This window comes from Onychostruthus taczanowskii, unplaced genomic scaffold (genome assembly GCF_017590055.1).
Source record: "Onychostruthus taczanowskii isolate IOZ18803 unplaced genomic scaffold, ASM1759005v1 scaffold14, whole genome shotgun sequence".
Lineage (NCBI taxonomy): Eukaryota > Metazoa > Chordata > Aves > Passeriformes > Passeridae > Onychostruthus > Onychostruthus taczanowskii.
In genome coordinates this window covers 4,628,246-4,646,179 of record NW_024498573.1, presented here as the reverse complement: position 1 = coordinate 4,646,179, position 17,934 = coordinate 4,628,246, and the positions used below count along the sequence as shown (strand labels likewise).

Here is a 17,934-nt window from a genome sequence, read left to right as displayed (position 1 = left end):
AAATAGAGCAGAGCTCCACATTAATCCTCCTGTCTGAGGGATGAGCATTCTCTGGTGGAAAGTGCCATGGGAGCAGCCATCAGAGGTAAGGCTGGACCTCCCACGAGGAGCCTGGGGAGAGACCAGGCAGCGTTAAACCCGGTGGGCGTGGGTCCCATCCTCACTGGTGTCCCTCTGGCTGTCCCTGTCCTCAGCAAATAGCCATCGCCCGGGAGGGGGACCTGCTGACCAAGGAGCGGCTGTGCTGCGGGCTCTCCATGTTCGAGGTGATCCTGACGCGCATCCGGAGCTACCTGCAGGACCCCATCTGGCGCGGGCCGCCCCCCACCAACGGCGTCATGCACGTGGACGAGTGCGTGGAGTTCCACCGCCTCTGGAGCGCCATGCAGTTCGTGTACTGCATCCCCGTGGGCACCAACGAGTTCACGGCAGAGTGAGTGTCCCCAGCCCCCAGGTGCCCTCAGCTGCAGGGAGAGCCTTGGTGGAGGTGGAGGGGGAATGTGGGTCCTTGGTGAGAGGACTTGGTTGTGCTCAGCTTTGTGTTGGAAGAGCTGGAGGAAAGAGAAAGGTAAAGGGACGTGCCCGAGGTGACAGGGCCAACAACCCAATACTGTGTCCTCACCCATCTTACCCCGTGGTTCATCCTACACAGCCTGGCCTGGGTGAAATTCTGTGTTATCTCCTTCTGGGTTCATTTTCTCTAGGTGTATACTTATTTTCTAGGAGCAGGACTGAACCCGATTTCCCTGGGAATTCACCAGAGAAAGTTCCTTGTGCCATGATACTTATCTTGCCTAACTCTATCCTGTCATGTCTCCCCACCCATCACCCTGCTCCTCCCTCCAGGCAGTGCTTTGGAGATGGTCTGAACTGGGCAGGTTGCTCTATCATTGTTCTCCTTGGACAGCAACGGCGCTTTGACCTCTTTGACTTCTGCTACCACCTGCTGAAGGTGCAGAGGCAGGATGGGAAAGATGAAATCATAAAAAATGTGGTAAGTTGAAGGGTGAGGTCCCAAAGGACCCAAACCAGCACACTTCTTTCTGTTTTCTATCCTGCTTTGCCCAAACTCATCAATTACAGCAAAGCCTGGTGGTAATCTTATTCCTACTGGCTGCCCTTGCTGTAAGGTTTCCATCTGCAGAGAGGCCAAGGCTTTAATTGGCTTGAAAATCAAATCTTTTTTCTCCCAAAGCTTTTCCCTTCTTCCTGGGGTTGGGAAGCTGGACCTGAGGAGCTGGTATTTCCAGCAACCATCCTGTGATCTCACTGACTTTATCAATAAGCAGCTGGGAGCCTAGACTTTGGAGTGGTTAACTGAGGACCACTCAGTGATCCTGTTAATGCTCTGTCTTGAGTCATCAAACCTAATAATGAAGCGAGTCACCGGTCCCTGCGAGGTGCTAAGTGGAACAGGAACATGTGTTAGAGCTGCTTTGCCTTAGCAGAGCTTTCCAGCAGCAGGGCACAGATGCTGCTACTTCCTAGCTGGTCAGATGACATAAGACCCTTCATGTACTCTGTTTCTCTCCCTCACCATCCCTCCAGCCCTTGAAGAAGATGGCCGACAGGATCAGGAAGTATCAGATCCTGAACAACGAGATCTTTGCCATCCTGAACAAGTACATGAAGTCGGTGGAAACAGACAGTTCCACGGTGGAGCACGTGCGCTGCTTCCAGCCCCCCATCCACCAGTCGCTGGCCACCACCTGCTAGTGTGGACACGGACCCTGCATGGGCTGGGAAGGGAGCAGGGACTGAACCCAAACCATCTGGGAGGGGTAAACTTGATGGTGTGAGGCCTGACAAGGGAGTGAGGCTGGGTCTGCCTCTCCACACGAGGACACACCTTCCCCTCGCCCCGTTTGAGTGCATGTTCCTCTGTACCATCCCTGTGATCGGTTTTACTCGTAGCTTTCGGACTTGAGGGGGGGTGGGGGTGGGTGGGCAAAATGTGCTTTTCTTCCATGAAGTGGTCCAGTTTTCCCTGTGATTCACCCAGTCCAAACATCTCTCTGAAGCCATACTGCAGCCTCAGGTGGGAGATCTCCACGCTCCCACGGCTCCGGGAGCCTGCTCCCGCCACAGAAGCAGTGGGACAAATCAACACCCCCGTGACATGTGCCACCAGCCAAGGAGCAGGAGGGGCTGAAGACTAGTCCCTGATCCACTCTTAGAGGAGAAGAAGGGATGAAGGCAGGATGTCACCCATGGCAGTGCCCTGAGGATCGAGTGCTGGGTGCAGAGGAGCCCTGCCAGGCTGGTTGTGGATGGATGCCTCACCCAGCTTTGTGCTCTCTGCTGTGTCCTTGGCCTTTCCAGCTGTTGTTTCCATGAGTTTTGGCATGTGGGCTTGAGGATAGCAATGATGCAGTCACCAGATAACTCCTCAGCACTTCAGAGAGCTGGGGAAACAGAAAACAGCCTGGCTTTTTCCATGCTATGGGACATCCACTTATTTTAATGCAGAGGTTCTCCCCTGAAGACTCATCTTCTATGGAATAAACCAGATTTCCTGTGGACTACAGAAGAGGCTGCATTCATGTGAATGTGCTCTCAAACATATTAATTTGGGTGGAAATAATCACTGGTGCTGACAGGATGCAGGTGTAGTTACCTTGAACATGTGGGATCTTTGTTCTTCAGCCAAGGGTGAGAGCCAGGGTGTGTAATCTGTGTGTGTTCTGGGATGCTATTTTCCCTTGGTTTAGACAAATTCCTAGTGGCACAGCAAACAAATACCTTTCTCCAGAGAACGGTGACTACCAGCAGGGCTTAGGAAACTTCCCATCACTTAGAAATTATGTGATTGTTTAGAAAAGATAAAATATAGGATAAGCTTTAAAAAATACCCAGAATTTTCCAAGTTCAGAGATGTTCAGAGAGAACACTGGAATCTGTTGGCTTTTCCCACTCAGCTTATCTAAGATCCCTGGATACTGAGAACAAATTCAGGTGGAACTTCAAGAAGGATTTCATAACTCCTGGTCTAACCAGCTTCTAACCCTCAGCAGGGTCACTGGAATGATACAAAAGCTTGTGCTTGATGTGAAAGGAGATCAAACCATGTGCTCCAAGAGAAAATTATGCCAGCCTCACAACTGGCAGTGTTTCCACAGCTCTAGCCTGGCCGCAGCAAAAATTGCTGTATCCAGATGTGATAATATATATTTGTTCCATGCATTTCATCATGCCTTGTAAACTGCATGCTGTTACAGATGTTAAAAAGGCAGAGCCTGGGCATTTATTCTCTCAGAGGGAGCATATAATTAATTAGTAGAAATATCTGAGCTGGAGTTTTTGTCTTCAGAAACAACAGCCAGGAAAGTACTGCTGGCAAGAGGAGATCTTGGTGTGTGGCATGAGTTTGTGCTCCCAGACTCTCATCACCTACTCCCTAGATAATCAATAATCAATACCCCACACTGACAAGTGATGGGCATTTTCACACCTTGAGTTTCCTTTTATTATTGAGACAGACCTTTTCAGCTGCACGGAGGAAATTGTGCAGCACAGTAATCTGAAAGTAAAATGAAATCTCAGGAAGTCTGGCTGAAATCTTGGAGTAGCAGGGAAGGACCCAGCCCAGCAAGGCAAGTTCTTTCCTCTGTGTCATGAGGAAGAGCAGCAGAAGAGCATCTGGGGCTTGCTCTCTACTTTTTCTTCCCCTAAGGATGTCAGTTCTGGCATTCCATCATGAGCCAACACTTCTACACTACTGGAGTGAGGGAATCTAGAGTTATATATTTTTAAAAGGAAGAGAAGGATCAAGCACTTTATTTTTTGTGGAAAACAAAATGCGAGGAAGATAGATCCAACCAAGAACCTATTTTTCCTGACCTAAATAGCAAGTGCTTGTTATTTTGGTATGAAAGTCTTGCTGAAAAGTTGGCACAAGTCCCTGTCTGGCTTTCAGAGCCACCTCTAGGCACAGCACAAATTAGGTGTCCTATTACATCTGACAAGCTATGGAATGCTGGAGTTTTTCTGGAAACCAGCATGAACAAGAAGTTGCTACAAAAGGATGTACTGTACCAAATGGCCCAGTCTCAGCTACCTAGACAAAATGGGATGTAGTAAGGTGAATTCAAATCCCTCTTTTCATCAGTTTAGGTCTGGAGTGAGTCATGAGATATTTCACCTATTAATCTGTAAATCTGTTTGCATTCTTTTCCTGTAGTTTTGCCATAATTCCCTGTAATCCTGCAGAACACAGCTTCACTGGAAAGTTGTACATGTGCAGGTACTTGAAAGAGCAAGTACTTGAAATCTGTTTGTTGCCCTCGGATTTACTAGCAAAAATGTAAAATCCCTCCAGATTCCAAGGGATTAAATGTTTTGAGCAAAATGTCAAAGTGCATGAACAAAATGTAAAGTGTTCTGACTGTAGAGTGTATGCAGATCTTTTGCCTTGTTGCTCAAGTAGCATGAGATATCAGCTAGTAATAATCACAGTCTTAATTTCTGAGATTTGATGTTACTGTACTTTGATTATCTCAAGGATTAAGATACTCCTTAGCTTCAGTTTTCTCTCCCTCTTTGTCTGTATATGAGAAAGGTCCAGGCTTAGGTATTTAAACAACTCCATGAAAATTGATTTTTTTTTTTCCTCCAATGCTTTTTTAAATGTCATAATTGATAATGGAAATAGGGAGCAAATTTGTGAGAGTAGGGCTAAATTGTAACAGATTGCCAGGGGGTCAGGGATATTCCCCACACTTGCAGACTTTCTGCCAAGTTTGGGATTCTTCCTTGCAGATGTGCTTCAGTCCTGTATTTTTCAGTCTTTTATAATCTGCAGACTTCTAATGTTGTTTTCTTAGGGAAATGTTGACACCTGTCTGAATCCTCCCAAGTCCACTGACAATGGACTTGCTTTTTATTACCTGTATTTTCCTGCTTATGCTAAAGTAGTCTGCAAACTGCCCAGCACTCACCAGCCACCACTTGGAATGTCCACTCCAAAGACAAGTTGTTGTCTCCATACAGGAATTACAGGGAGGAGAAAGGATGGCCTGTGTCATGAATGAAGTCAGACTGGGTTATTTTAATGTTCCCTCTGGCTTTGCCATTATAAAATGTGACTGTTGGCAGTGCACATGCTTTTTTGGGATGATGCTGCACTTGACTTGCAATGCTACAATAGAAAGGGGAAGAAAACTAGATCAAATTCAGCACTTCAGTGGTTTTCCTTTTAAATTCTGACAGCACTTGGTAGCACTAAAAAATATTAGTCCTTTTCCTCCTGCATCACTCCAGTCCAGTAGGTTCATGTGTATTGGAGAACAAAAGAGAAAAGAATCGAAGGTGTAAAAAAACCAAGAAAATATTCTCAAAAACTGTTGTCAAATGTACCATATTTGTATGAAAAGCTGCTTGAGTTATTTTGTACAATGAATTTTATTTATGGTGAGGTATATTTACGCTTGTGATCTGATACAGTGTTAAATTTTTGATCCATATTTGCTATGCAGCTGAAGATGATATTTTTGTTTTGTATTATTATTTTTTGCTGTTGTTCTAAAATTCAGCCAACAGAAGCTTCCATCTCCATTAGAAGTGCTTCTGCAAGAGTAAAGCATCTGATACCTGGTGATATGTCCCGTAACACAGCAACCAACAATGTGTACAACAAATGTGGGATGACTTTTGTGATGAAGAGAAATAAAAATTGGGCTCGTTCATGAAATGGGCAGAATTTACCTTATGGTGTCATCATCGTGATAACTGTTATTTGGGGAGAGCTTTCAGCTGTACCTTGCACAAAAGAAAAGCCAATTTGATAAAAATGTCAAGCTTTTGTAAAAACCAAAGGAAAAAATATGAGGCTTTGTGGCCAACACCAAAACTGACATATTTTCTTGTCAAAAAGTTAATCATTTTTGAGAAGAACTTCCTTGCACAACACATTTTTCATTTTAAAACTTGTTCTAGTATAAGAGGGTCAGGGAAGGGAAAATCATATAATCATTTTTAACAGATTTTGACAGGCTCTACCCAAAGCTAAACTGAGGAGCTAATTTCCTCTCATTAGTGCAGCCTTGTCAACTCCACAGGGGCCTTTTTTATTCCAGGAGATTCTCCTTGCTGTTATTTTCCCAAATTTCAGTTTGAAAACGTTCTTTGTTTTGTGTTGAAAGCACCCAAGGAGGAGCTGTGGTTGTTGACTGCAGAAGAGAAGTGGGAACCAAGGGGAAAAGATCTGGGAGCTGAGGAATTAGGGAGAAACAACTGACATGGGTCTATGGGACTCCTGTGCTCCTCAGCTCCAGCCCAAACACTAACTGGTGCTCCCTTTCACAGCTTCTTCCCAAGGTTTCCTCATGGGAGCAGCTTCCTAGCTTGAGAGGAACAGAAAGGCAATGATTGTTCACATAGAATTGGAAGTGAACTTTACACCATAACCAGGCAGCTGTTGATCTTTCCAATGTGCTCTGAGGCTGTGCTGCAGCTCTCTGGGTGATACCCTGCTGTGCAGGATTGTTTAATTGTTTAAAGTTGCCCAATATTTACTGATTTCAACATGGTTCTGCTACAGGGAATGGCAGAGAGGAGAGCAGGACTTTATTCCTGCATCAGCCACTGATATCGGGCAGGTTGTTTGGGTTTTAGCCTTTCTCCCATCAAGATTTCTCTTTTTTTCTTTTTTCTCCTTTTTTTAATAACTAATTTTAGCTGCTGCGTCATGGACACCCCAGTTCTCACACCAGCCCTATGAAGTGCTGAGAGCTCACATGGTCTCACTGGAGTCAGAAGCATTTCCTACTTTGAGTGCCAGGGTCCAAGGCTCTGAATTTGGAACAACCAGCCCTAAGGGAGCAGTATCAAAGATACAGGCCCCCATCCTTCTTCTTCCTAATGCTCCTAAATATGTTTATCTCCAGATAAAAGTCGCTTCACCAATGCAGAGAACAGGTCATTAATGATTGTTTTATTCTTTCAATAGCTTAACAAAATTACCCTTTCTGTGACCCCCTCTGCAAGTCAGGAGTGCCTTTCACATGCAGCTTTGCTTGATTTAGAGTTCTGATGCAAACGCCTCCAGATAAGAAGTCTGCAAACAAACGATCTGCTGATTACATGTCACTTCACCCACCGATGTCCATCACCAGCCCACCACTCCTGCTCTGCCAACATGTGGCTTTGTGGGGCCACAGTGACCTGGATAAAGTATTTAGCAGCCCCGGGAGAAAGGAGCTGGGATGTATTTTATGGCCCCGTGACCCTGGATCGCTCAGCAGCTCAGCTCAGACCCACAGGTGTGTGCACTGGCATGGGGAGGGCAGAACTGCAAGGGTTGGAACCCACCATGGCTGTGGCAGGCTTGGGAACTGTCTCTGTGGGTGCTGTCTAAACTCTGGTGGCACCAAATGACAGCCTCAGCCACTGCAGACATGGTTACCTTGAGATAGGCTGAATTAAAAGCTGTCTTTCAAAGACAGCTCATCAAAGTTCAAGCTTTCAAACTTTGGGCATCTTTTCATGTAGTGCTGCAATCATCCAAAACCAGGTAATTCCCTTAACCCCTACCTTATCAAATCATTGCCAGAAAAAGGTTCACCCTCTCTTTGAAGCAGCAAACAGCTCCTTGGAGCTCTAAAATGATACAAAGCCAGAGCAGAAGATTACAAAGCTGCTCAGAAACTTTCCACAGAAACCATGCCTAGCAGACATCCAAAGGCAAAAGTTTCCATCACCTTTTAGCAGGATACTTCCACCATTATTTTTAACAGAGGACAGTTGGTACTCAGTAGTTTTCCATCACTTTTTCCAGAACAGAAGAGATGAGCAGACAAAAGCAGAGGAAAGAACAGCCTTTTGATGTTGCTGGAGAGGTTATTTGCATGCAAAGCTGCCTTGTTCTGCCCCCTGGATTCCAGTCAACGTTTGGCCTTCAAACCAGTATTTCAGGAGGAACTGCATTGCTAAAAGATGAACTGCTAAAGAAGACTCCTTGATTTCTGATGAGTTATTTTTAAGGCAGCATCTGATATGAGTATCAACCCGTGAGGTCATAGCTTGGAGCTAAATTCCCTTAATTACAGCCTTCCCATTAAAATTAGGATATGAAGCAATAAAAGAGGCATTGGCTGCATCCCTGCTTTATTGTTATCAGTCTCAACTTGCCCTTGACTAAGCACAGAAGGCTCCATGCCAACCCTACCTGGCTCTTTACTCCCATATTGCTGTACACAGCCTTGCTAAATCCTTCAAATGCAACTCCTGTGACTTCGTGATTTTATAGCCTGCACCCCCCGCAGTCCCTGTGCCAGGAAGAAGGAAATACGTGACACACTTGTACCCATGGCTGATTTCAAAATATGACTGAAGCTTCTCCCTCAGTGGTGGCACCCTGGCACACTCCCTCCCCAATGTCTGGTAGAGCCAGCTCACACTGCAGTGTCACCTCCTTTTGGGGACCTTTTGCTTATCATGTCTCTCTTCCCAGGACTTGAATGTCTTCTCTTGGAGGTCTCACCCCTTGTCAAATCTGGCAGAAGTGGCCCACAGACTCAAATTTATCTTTGGGGATGAAAAGGAATACATAAACACACATGTATCTGATCACACCAGCCTTTCCCCTTAGGAAATCAAGCTGACAGGGCAAGGTAAAGATGTGGCCCAAAGTGCCTTTTGCTTTTGCCTGCACCATGCTGTGGCAGTAAGCTGCACCATGACCAAAAAGATTATTTTAACCCCAGATCCCCTTCCATAAAAATTTGCTGCCTCCTTCACACCTCTTTGTGCACAGTGAGCACAGATGTCAACAACACTCATCTGAAAAATCTTGGAAATTATTTTGGACACAGTTTAACTGCCAATAACCATACCACAATTAGGCCTCCCTGGCTATGAGCAAGACCTCGAGGTGTTGGAAAAAGTCCAGCAAAGGGTAGAGTGAAGAGGCAGAGCAAGAGCAGCCTGTGAGGGGACAGGGGACACAAATTCCAGCACAAGCAGCCAGCATTGCAAACACAATAAATACTTGTCCCACTTCACCATCACACTGGTTTTCTACCCAGCCCTGTATCCACACACTGCATGAATAGCTCCTAACCAGCATCAGCCAGTAAATTTACACAACAGAGGCCAGATCCCACCATCATTGTCTTGCCCAGGGTCTTGTCCCTTTTGGTTGCATAATAAATAACAGCAGCAGAAGTTGCTTCTAGAACACTGATAAATTAGCATACATTTCATTTCCTACTTCAAAACCTGCTGCCACATGATTTGGATTGATTATCAAGTGCCCTGTCGTAAAGGGGAGAACGTGGGATTTGGCTGGCACAGTCTCTCCCAGCCAGTGACCCGCAGGACTGTGATGGATGAACAGACTTGATTAAAATCAAATGACTCACAAACACTTGAGCATTACATTTGCTGGAGAAAACAGTTGCTCAGAGATAGGATCAGGCACTGAATGAAGGCGTCATGAGGTGTTAGCAATGCTGCAGCCTGATGGTCTAAGGGCAATTCCTGTAACAGGCAATTTATTTTATAGGGGGGTGGGGAAAAAAAAGACAATTTTTCAGACATGTTCAATTCCTGCAAATCTTATATCTTTATATTGCCATATGACAGGCAATCAATTAATGTATCTATATTGCCTTTCTACCTATAAATGTGCGCTTGCTGAAGCAAAGCCCTTGTTTCACTACTGGTTTTACTTACTTCTGTTGACCTACAGCAGAACCTGGCAACGAAAGGACTTTTCTATCAGCAATAGGTTTCTGTGTACACACAGCCACTGAGCACAAATACAGGAAGGGAGGCTGGCGGAGGAGGATGGGGATGAAGGCAGAACGAGGGAGGTCAGTAGAGAGAGTGGGGATGAAGGCAAAACTGGTGTTCCACACACACTGAAACATTCACATACCAGAATCAGCAAGGGAGGCTTCCCCTGCCCTGGGAGGGGGAGTTGATGGAGATTCGTCTTCTCCAGTCTGAGCAAACCAAGTGACCTCAGGTGCTCTTCACATGGCTTCTCCTCAGGACCCTTCACAATCTTCGTGGCACTCCTCTGGATGCTCCCTAACAACTTTGTATCCTTCTTGTATTGTTCAGCCCAAAAGGCTGAAAAATACCTCTAAGCTGGAATCCAAACATTAACCTGACATTGTCACTAACATTTCTCTCGTTTAGCTTTAATTTCTATTTCCACCACACCTGCGTTCAGCCCCGGCTTTGCACAACCCCTCAGGGCACACCTGGGCTCACACACCGCCGAGCCACCTCCTGCTGCCCCAGCGCCTTCTCCAGTCCCTGCAACGAGGAAAAACCCTCCAGAGGAGAAACCCAGCGGCAGAAGCCTCGTCCCGGCTCTGTGCCGAGGGACAGAACCCCCGGAGGTGCCACCGCACCACCGGGCAGGAGGGGACGGGGATGGGGACAAGGGCTGGGAGGATGGGGACAGGGGCTGGGAGGATGGGGACAGGGGCTGGGAGGATGCAGGGCTGGCCCAGGGCACCGGGCGAGGCGCCCCAGGGCACTGCCAGCGCTCCCAGCCCGGCGAGGGGCCGGGCCGGGCCGGGCCGGGCCGGGAGAGGAGGAGCGGGGCGGGCTCAGGTGTGCCCGGCCCTGCCCTCAGCCCGGGCTGCGCTGAGGGCCGCGGAGCGAAGGCATGGAGCCACTGGAGACCAACAGCAGCTGCAGCAACGGTGGGTGCAGCCCCGGGGCAGCGGGACCGGCCCGGCTCGGCCCCGCCGAGCGCCGGGACCGGGACGGGAGGGGCCGGGGCTGGGTCCGGGTCCGGGTCCGGGTCCGGGCAGCGCGGCCGCTCCGCTCCGAGCCCGCTGCCGCCTCATCCCCCCGGCTTTGGGGCTGTCCTCTCTCACTGCTCTGCACTGGGTTTTTTCCTGGCTTCCTGGTGGTTCTTCTCCTTTTATTTATTTATTTTTTTTCTTTGAGGTGTGTGTAGGAATGGGGAAACTCGAGCAGCCGGCACCACGCTCTGCCAGCTCTAGAGTGCACAGAGAAGGCAGGAGCTGGGGTTTTTTCCTTTAAGAATTACTTAATCCAGTCGGTAATCACCTCATCCCGCTGCTTTGTGCTTGTACCTTGTGGAGATTTTCACCCAGCCGAGGAGGCAAGTTCCCCCCCTTATTTCCCAGGAAATATTTCCACGATCAAAAATGTTTTTCCTAGTAGGAAAAAAAAGTATTATTAGGGAACTCTTGGAAACTCATCTAGAAAGTCACTGCTATTTTTTGCTTTAGAAAAGCGTTTGTAGCCAGTTCAGATCCAAAACCTCAGCGGTGTGTGCCGGGGCCAGGGATTGCAGCTACTTAAAATGTAAGCCAGGCTCCTGGTTCAGGAAAAATGTGGGGCCCATGCCCAGGCTCCTGACACTGCTGAGAGCAGTTTAGCCGTTCCATACTCCTGCCTGCAGAGACACAAATACTTGCGCTATAATTCCTGTGTGAGTTCAGGAAAAAAAAAAAAAAAAAGGAAATATTTTACTACAAAGAGACTTTTGTTCTCCACCTGGCTGCTCTGTTCCTCATGGTCACAGTCACACCATCTTTACTACACTTGGAGTAAAGATTGTGATAGAAAGATGTGCTGGGTGTGGTAGGAGTGTCAGGGGAGGAAGAAACTCCGCAATTTCCCACCCCCACACACCAACACACCTTGGCCACAGGGCTGCAGTGCTTTTGGTGTTAACAGCAGAGCGCTGCCTGCTCTCAGTCCTTCCACACTAGCAGGACTGGGTTTGCTTTAGGAGCTCTCAGGCATCCTGCAAATAGGTAGAATAAAGGCATTGAACAGTAGAGGAAATGAATTGTCCAAAATGAATCTGATGTTGTCTTATGACACAGCTCAGAGCAGGAACAGATGCACAGTTACAGTGTTGGCATCACTCCATGTTAAACCCAAAGTTACAACTGCAGATGAGCTGGCAGGTGTGAGGATTAGTTGGCTGGAAAGCACCAAAGCCTTTGGATCAACAAGGTTAAGTGTTGATAAGGTCTGGTTCAACTCTGTAACACTGGAATTTGGTAAAGAGACTCTGGCTTATATATTTGGAAATTCAGATTATTTTTAGAGGTCCTTGTGGCCTGCCAGCTCGGTATGTAGACTCATTCAGTGTCAAAGAGATGCTTGAACTGCAGGCCATAAATCTGTCAGACAACACCCTGCCATTTCCACATGTGAGTAAAGAGGTGTGCTGAGCTTTGGGAGTTGTTAGGGTGACAGCATGGGTGGCTGTGCAGGGGGACACCTGAATGAGCCAAGGGGAGCAGGGACACTGTTGATAGTCATGTCAGTAATTTGCTGTTTTATCTCCAAGGGTCTCTGATCACCCTTTCATGCCTTTCCCACCGGGTTGTGTGCCAAGTGATCAGCAGTGCTGTCCCAGCTGACTCTGTCCAGGAGAACGGGACTTCAGATAGCTCCTGGATAACTCGGCTGGAAAACAGTTATGGATTCTACATTGGCCTGGGCTTGGCTGTCTTCTCCAGCTTCCTCATCGGGAGCAGCGTCATCCTCAAGAAAAAGGGACTGCTAAGGCTGGTGGAGAAGGGAGGCACCAGGGCAGGTAAGGCTTTTGTGGGGGCAGGAGGGATGGGACCACCTGTTCCGAGGACTACACATACAATCCAAATTTCAGCACTCCTGAGGCAAGGGAACACCTCTGGGTACAGTTAGTCTTCCATCAGCAATGTAAGTAGGAGCTTTTGTGGATGCATCTTTGTGTTTGAGGGCCAGACAGCAGTGCTATGTGGCAGCTGAGGAGCTAATTTACAGGCCTTGCATTGCAAAGGAGTTAATTTACAGTCTCTGTATTGAAAGGAGCTAATTTACAGAGCCTTGCACTGGAGGGGCTCAGCTAAAAGCAGCGTTCCCCTGCCTGGCACCACAAATACCCAGGGATGGTCCTGTGAAATCAGACGTGCCCCCACAGCAGAACAGTGCGTGCCCAACGCTCAGAACGTGAGGCCAGGAGCAAGCAGGGTGCTAAAAGCTCTTTGAAAGGGGTCCCTCTGCACAAGCTGCAGCTCACAGCTGTGAGCAGAGCAGCACACCCCGACCCCACTCTTGCTCTAGGTGAAGCACCAGGCAGCTTTGCCACCAGGTCACCGAGACGAGGACGCAGCTCCGCGTGCCTGGATTGCGTTAGCAGGAGCCTGTGAGTGCAGGACAGACAGGCTCTGTGGGAACTCTGTGGTTTCAGAAGGGATCCTTTGGAGCTCTGTTGCACAACAACCTGCAGATAACTTTCCTCTAGCACCAGGCTCTCAGGGTGGGGCGTGTGTTTATGTGTACACACACACACATATATATATGGATGGGCAGTGGTGGAGCAGCACTGCCTAGAGCAGAATTGCACTGTGGAATTGGACACATCCCATCAGCATTGCAAACATCCTCAGCAGCAGGGTAAGTCCTACCTGGCAGCTGACCTACTTGCATAACTGCAAAACAGAGCAATGATAATTAAATTACTGCTGCTTCCCAGTTCTGGCCTAGGAACAGTTCTTAAATAATCTTTCAGAGGAAGTGAATATCACCATCCCCATTGTACTCTGTGCCCGTATGGGGACAGAGAGGCATGGAATGATGAAGTGACTGTCCAGAGACAGCCAGCAAAGCTACCAACAGCAGCTGAGCCACTGGGCAGCCTTGGGTCCATCTCTGTCCTCGGTAACTGGGCTGGTCACATGCAGCTGCTGAATACAGATGAGTTTGCTTTTAGACATTATACTTGCACAATGAAATATGAGTATTGCTTCAACTGTAGATGTCTCACTCCTCCTTCCCTCCATGAACTCTTCCCACAGCAGAGCTAAGCAAGTAAAACAAGAGCAAACCCCTCCCTATTTTTCAGTATGTTTAACATTCTGAAAGGAATTAGAGATTAATGACAGAAAATTGCAGCTGACAGAAAGAGTTCTTGGGAAAAAACCCGACCAAGCAAAAAGACCCTAAAACAAATAAACCAGCAATTTCTGAGGAATACCAGAGCGTAACATTTGAACTTCAGCATTTATGAAGTTGTTGAGGAGACAGAAGAGACTGAACTCCAGCAAAAGATTTTTCTCTGTGTCCTTAAGTTTTTCTGTTCAGCTCTTCATTGCCCCTTGTCCTATCTTGCCCTGTAATCTCTCAGTCCCAGTGTGTCACCCCTGCTATGTGAGCACATCACTTTTCTCCAAGGCAAGTCAGAGACTGCTGGTACTCACAGCTCCACTTGGGTCAGATTTATCCAAAACACGGGCTCTCCCTGACCCAGCAGGTTCAAACTCCCTGTGTCCAACAGCCTGTGGGTTAGGACCAGAACTGGATTAGCTCCAAACACAGTCCATTCTTCCCTGTTCTTTGTCACACTCTTGCCCTTGCAATTTATCCCTCTCCAAAGGGACATTCTCATCTCTTGCTCTGAAGAATATGGTTGTTAACCCCTGCATGTGCTTTTCTTCCTCAGGAGATGGAGGCCATGGCTACCTAAAGGACTGGCTCTGGTGGGCTGGCTTGTTAACCAGTAAGTAGGAGCTGTTTCCCTGGGTTTGCAGCTTTTCCAGGGTTTGTCCCTGTGAATGAGGTGTGGAACAAACTGAGTATGGTGCTTAAAGCCCGCTTTCTGTCCAGTTCCCCCATCCTCAGCAGAGGTTCCTCAGGGAGAGGAGAGGCAGTGATCCACGCAGGATCTCCCTCTCCATCCTCCTGCAGGACTGGCAGGACCTGCTAGCTCAGTTTTACCTGATCAAAAGCATGAAAAGCCAGGTTTTAATAGGGCAGCTGGCAGGTCTGCCTGTGTACCAGGCACAGGGCAAACAGCCTCCCCTGAGTGCCTGGGGGCTCCTGGAACGTTTCCTGCTGCAGCACAGGGAGATAACAAAGAGGTGTTGGTAGCACCTCCTTCCTTGAAAAAACTTGCTTTCCCTTGAAACAAGACTTAAAAATCTTTATTTCCTGTGTGTCTCCTAAAATTGGACTAAAGCTTTACAGTATCTCCTAAAATTGATCTCAAAGCTGGACAGAGCGAAGCAGATTTTACAGCAGCCTGTTTCAGCAGCCTTTTCTGCCTCTCACCGTGGCAGCTGCAGCTCAAGGTGCCCCCAGCTGGCTCTGCCCTCACTGCTCAGGGACAGGGACAGCCAGAGGGGGACCCACAGCCCCAAGGAGAGGTGTGGAGGGGACAAGCAGCCTCCCAGCACTCCCACAGCCACCCCTCCCTCGTTACCCCCACACAGCCTGGCTGGGCTGGGGGGTTCCTGAGCCCTGACCTGGCCAAGCCCTGGCACCCCCAGCCCATCCCATGGAGGGGTTCCCTTCTCCAGGGGTGCCTCTTTTAATTTGAAATAGATTATCACCCACTGTCTGCCCCTCATTAGCAGCAGGATGAAACCCCCAGCATAAAACCCACCCTCCAAGTGACAACTTGCTGGTTTGCAAACACCCAAGAGAAAATGCAGAAAGTGCTCTGTAACTCACTGGTATTTATTTTTCTTGTGTTTGTTTAGTGGGTGGAGGGGAAGCTGCCAACTTTGCTGCCTATGCCTTTGCTCCTGCAACTATTGTCACCCCTCTGGGGGCTCTGAGCGTGCTCATAAGGTGATTTTTGTGTCTATAAATTCATATTTGCCTTTTTTCTTGTTTGCCTGTTTGACTTGTAAAAATAAACTTGAAGGGATACGAGTATGATTTATTCTGCTCAAAGGAAAAGAAGTCTCAGTGTTTTCTAAAAAATACTTTAACAGTTGTTGTCCTTTTTGAGGGATCACTTGGGAACCATTGAATTAAGTAGCTTGTCCTTCTGGAAATGCTGGATGTGTAGAGCAACCACATACACTGCAGGTTAAATTATTGCAAATATCTGCATTACTTCATTTCTTATTCCAGCTCTTTAACCACTCAGGATTGGTGAGGTTTTAATGTTTGTTTGTTTTGTTTCGTTTTGTTTTTGTAATCAAGAGTACTAAAATTTTAAAAGGGTCAAAAACACCAGGCTTGTTTTCAAAGTGCCTTTCACCTGCCTTTTATTTTATCAGCTTTTAGGGTCCTCTCACATTGCAGGATTTTATATTTCTGGCTGTTCCCAAAAGGGCTGAAACCCTATTTAATTTCTTTATTTTTAAATAGGAGATTCCTACCAAAATACATTAAGCTACTTAAAGTTTTATAGAAAGACTGTATTATGAAATGCATAAGCAAACTGAGAGGTAGGACTGCTCTAGTGTCTTGCCCCAGGTTTTTTTTGGACAACAACTAGATATTTTTGCAGATATATCTGTAGCTCCAGTACTTTTAGAGTATCTCTTGCTAATGGTTCTCATGATTTAGTTAAAATTAACATGGCTTTTTTGTTGTTAGGTTCAGTTTTTTTCTCTGTTACACTGGCCCTTGAAGTAATTTCTTGAGCACTAAGAGCTTCATAATGCTCAGCAGCTCCTGAATGATTCTGCCAACCCTAAAAAAATATTTCTGAGGATGTGCTAAAACATTCAGCATTTTTGCACCTTGCTGACACAAGAGCTGTGATCTACAGGTCACACCTGCACCCTTGCAGGTTCAGCTGTGATAGATGTCATGTGATTGTGTATTAACCCACTGGAATCCAACTAATTTACACCAAAATTGTGTCCTTGTATCACATGGAAGCATTCTTAACTTTCCTAGAGCTGCTGCTCCTCCTTTGAAGGAGTGCAGAGCACCGGCTGATGTTTTTCTGTCCGGCTGATGTTTTTCTGTCCCATGCAGTGCCATTCTGTCATCATATTTGCTTGGAGAGAGGCTCAACCTGCTGGGAAAGCTGGGCTGCCTGCTGAGCCTGGTGGGCAGCACTGTGATGGTCATACACGCCCCAGAGGACGAGGAGGTCACCACTCTGGAGGAAATGACTTCCAAGCTGAAGGAGCCGGGTACGCAGCCAGCCGTGCTTTTCCTCTCAGGGCCGGGCAGTGCAAACCCTTCCCCATGCCCACTGCTGGAGTTTTGAGTTCTTCTCTCCCTGCTGCAGGTTTCCTGGCTTATGCTGCAATCCTCCTGGCTCTCTGCTTCCTCCTGATCTTCTGCCTCGCCCCCCGTTACGGCCAGAGCAACATCCTCATCTACCTCGCCATCTGCTCCGTTATCGGCGCCTTCTCCGTGTCCTCAGTCAAGGGCTTGGGAATTGCCATCAAGGGCTTCTTTGCTGGCCAGCCTGTGCTGCAGCACCCACTGACCTGGATCCTGGTCATCACGCTGGTGGCATCCATCACCACGCAGATCAACTACCTCAACAAGTCTCTGGACATCTTCAACACCTCTTTGGTGTTCCCCATCTACTACGTGCTGTTCACCACCATCGTCATCACCACTTCCATCATCCTCTTTAAGGAGTGGGTCACCATGACTGTGATTGACATCATTGGGACAGTCTGTGGCTTCCTCACCATCATTTTGGGGGTGTTTTTACTCCATGCTTTCAAAGACATGGATGTCAGTTTAGGGAATCTACCCCAAGTCCTTCAGAACGAACAGCCAGCACCAGTCACCAGAGATGACAAGAACATCCTGATAGAGGTGGACAACTCCAGCATTGCCCCAGAGGATAAACCCAAAGTATTCATGCTCTGCACTTAGGGTGTTACATGCAGGGGACTGGAGGTTGGGTGGGTGATGTCAATATTCCAAGTGCCAGGGGAAAATTTTGAGAAGGAAAAGCAGAAAATAAAATGAACAGTGTCTTTTCCAAAGTCAAATCTTTCTCCAGGCTTTTGGATGGGATCTCTGTCATGGTGTGGCAGCAAGGGGTGTGTTTAATCCTCTCTGGGCCCTAATACATGCAGCCACTGGAAACAAAAGTCCTCTAGAAATATGATAGTGCTGGAGCAAAGCTCCTCTCTGAGGCCCCTTCCCTCTCTTATTCTTGGCACGGCTGATGTTTACCCTTCACTCCTTCCCCCGGTGGCCATTGATGTCTTTGTTTCCAGGCCTTGATGGATCATT

The 17,934-nt window shown here is 47.5% G+C and overlaps 2 protein-coding genes across 3 annotated transcripts in view; both read left to right on the top strand.

Moving 5' to 3' along the window:
* CYFIP2 (cytoplasmic FMR1 interacting protein 2) overlaps window positions 1-5,702 on the top strand; it is a 49,870-nt gene extending 44,168 nt beyond the window's left edge. For both annotated transcript variants that reach the window (XM_041397825.1, XM_041397826.1), the window contains exons 29-31: window positions 195-433; window positions 847-994; window positions 1,549-5,702. In XM_041397825.1, coding sequence (XP_041253759.1) covers window positions 195-433; window positions 847-994; window positions 1,549-1,716 — 555 coding nt within the window. In that variant the 3' untranslated portion in view covers window positions 1,717-5,702. The remainder of the gene's footprint in view (window positions 1-194; window positions 434-846; window positions 995-1,548) is intronic.
* A 4,919-nt stretch (window positions 5,703-10,621) lies between these two features.
* Window positions 10,622-17,568, top strand: NIPAL4 (NIPA like domain containing 4). Its single transcript, XM_041397790.1, has 6 exons — window positions 10,622-10,658; window positions 12,293-12,541; window positions 14,429-14,485; window positions 15,468-15,558; window positions 16,705-16,865; window positions 16,964-17,568. Exons 1-6 carry the CDS (start codon window positions 10,622-10,624, stop codon window positions 17,566-17,568), a joined length of 1,200 nt encoding a protein of 399 aa, XP_041253724.1.
* Window positions 17,569-17,934: the final 366 nt, after the last annotated feature.

Bases quoted from the DNA above. Each gene is read 5' to 3' on its own strand.
- NIPAL4 (XM_041397790.1), top strand. From the start codon at position 10,622: ATGGAGCCACTGGAGACCAACAGCAGCTGCAGCAACG. The intron at 10,659-12,292 runs GTGGGTGCAGCC...TTTATCTCCAAG, and splicing joins CAACAGCAGCTGCAGCAACG to GGTCTCTGATCACCCTTTCA. The intron at 15,559-16,704 runs GTGATTTTTGTG...TGTCCCATGCAG, and splicing joins GCTCTGAGCGTGCTCATAAG to TGCCATTCTGTCATCATATT.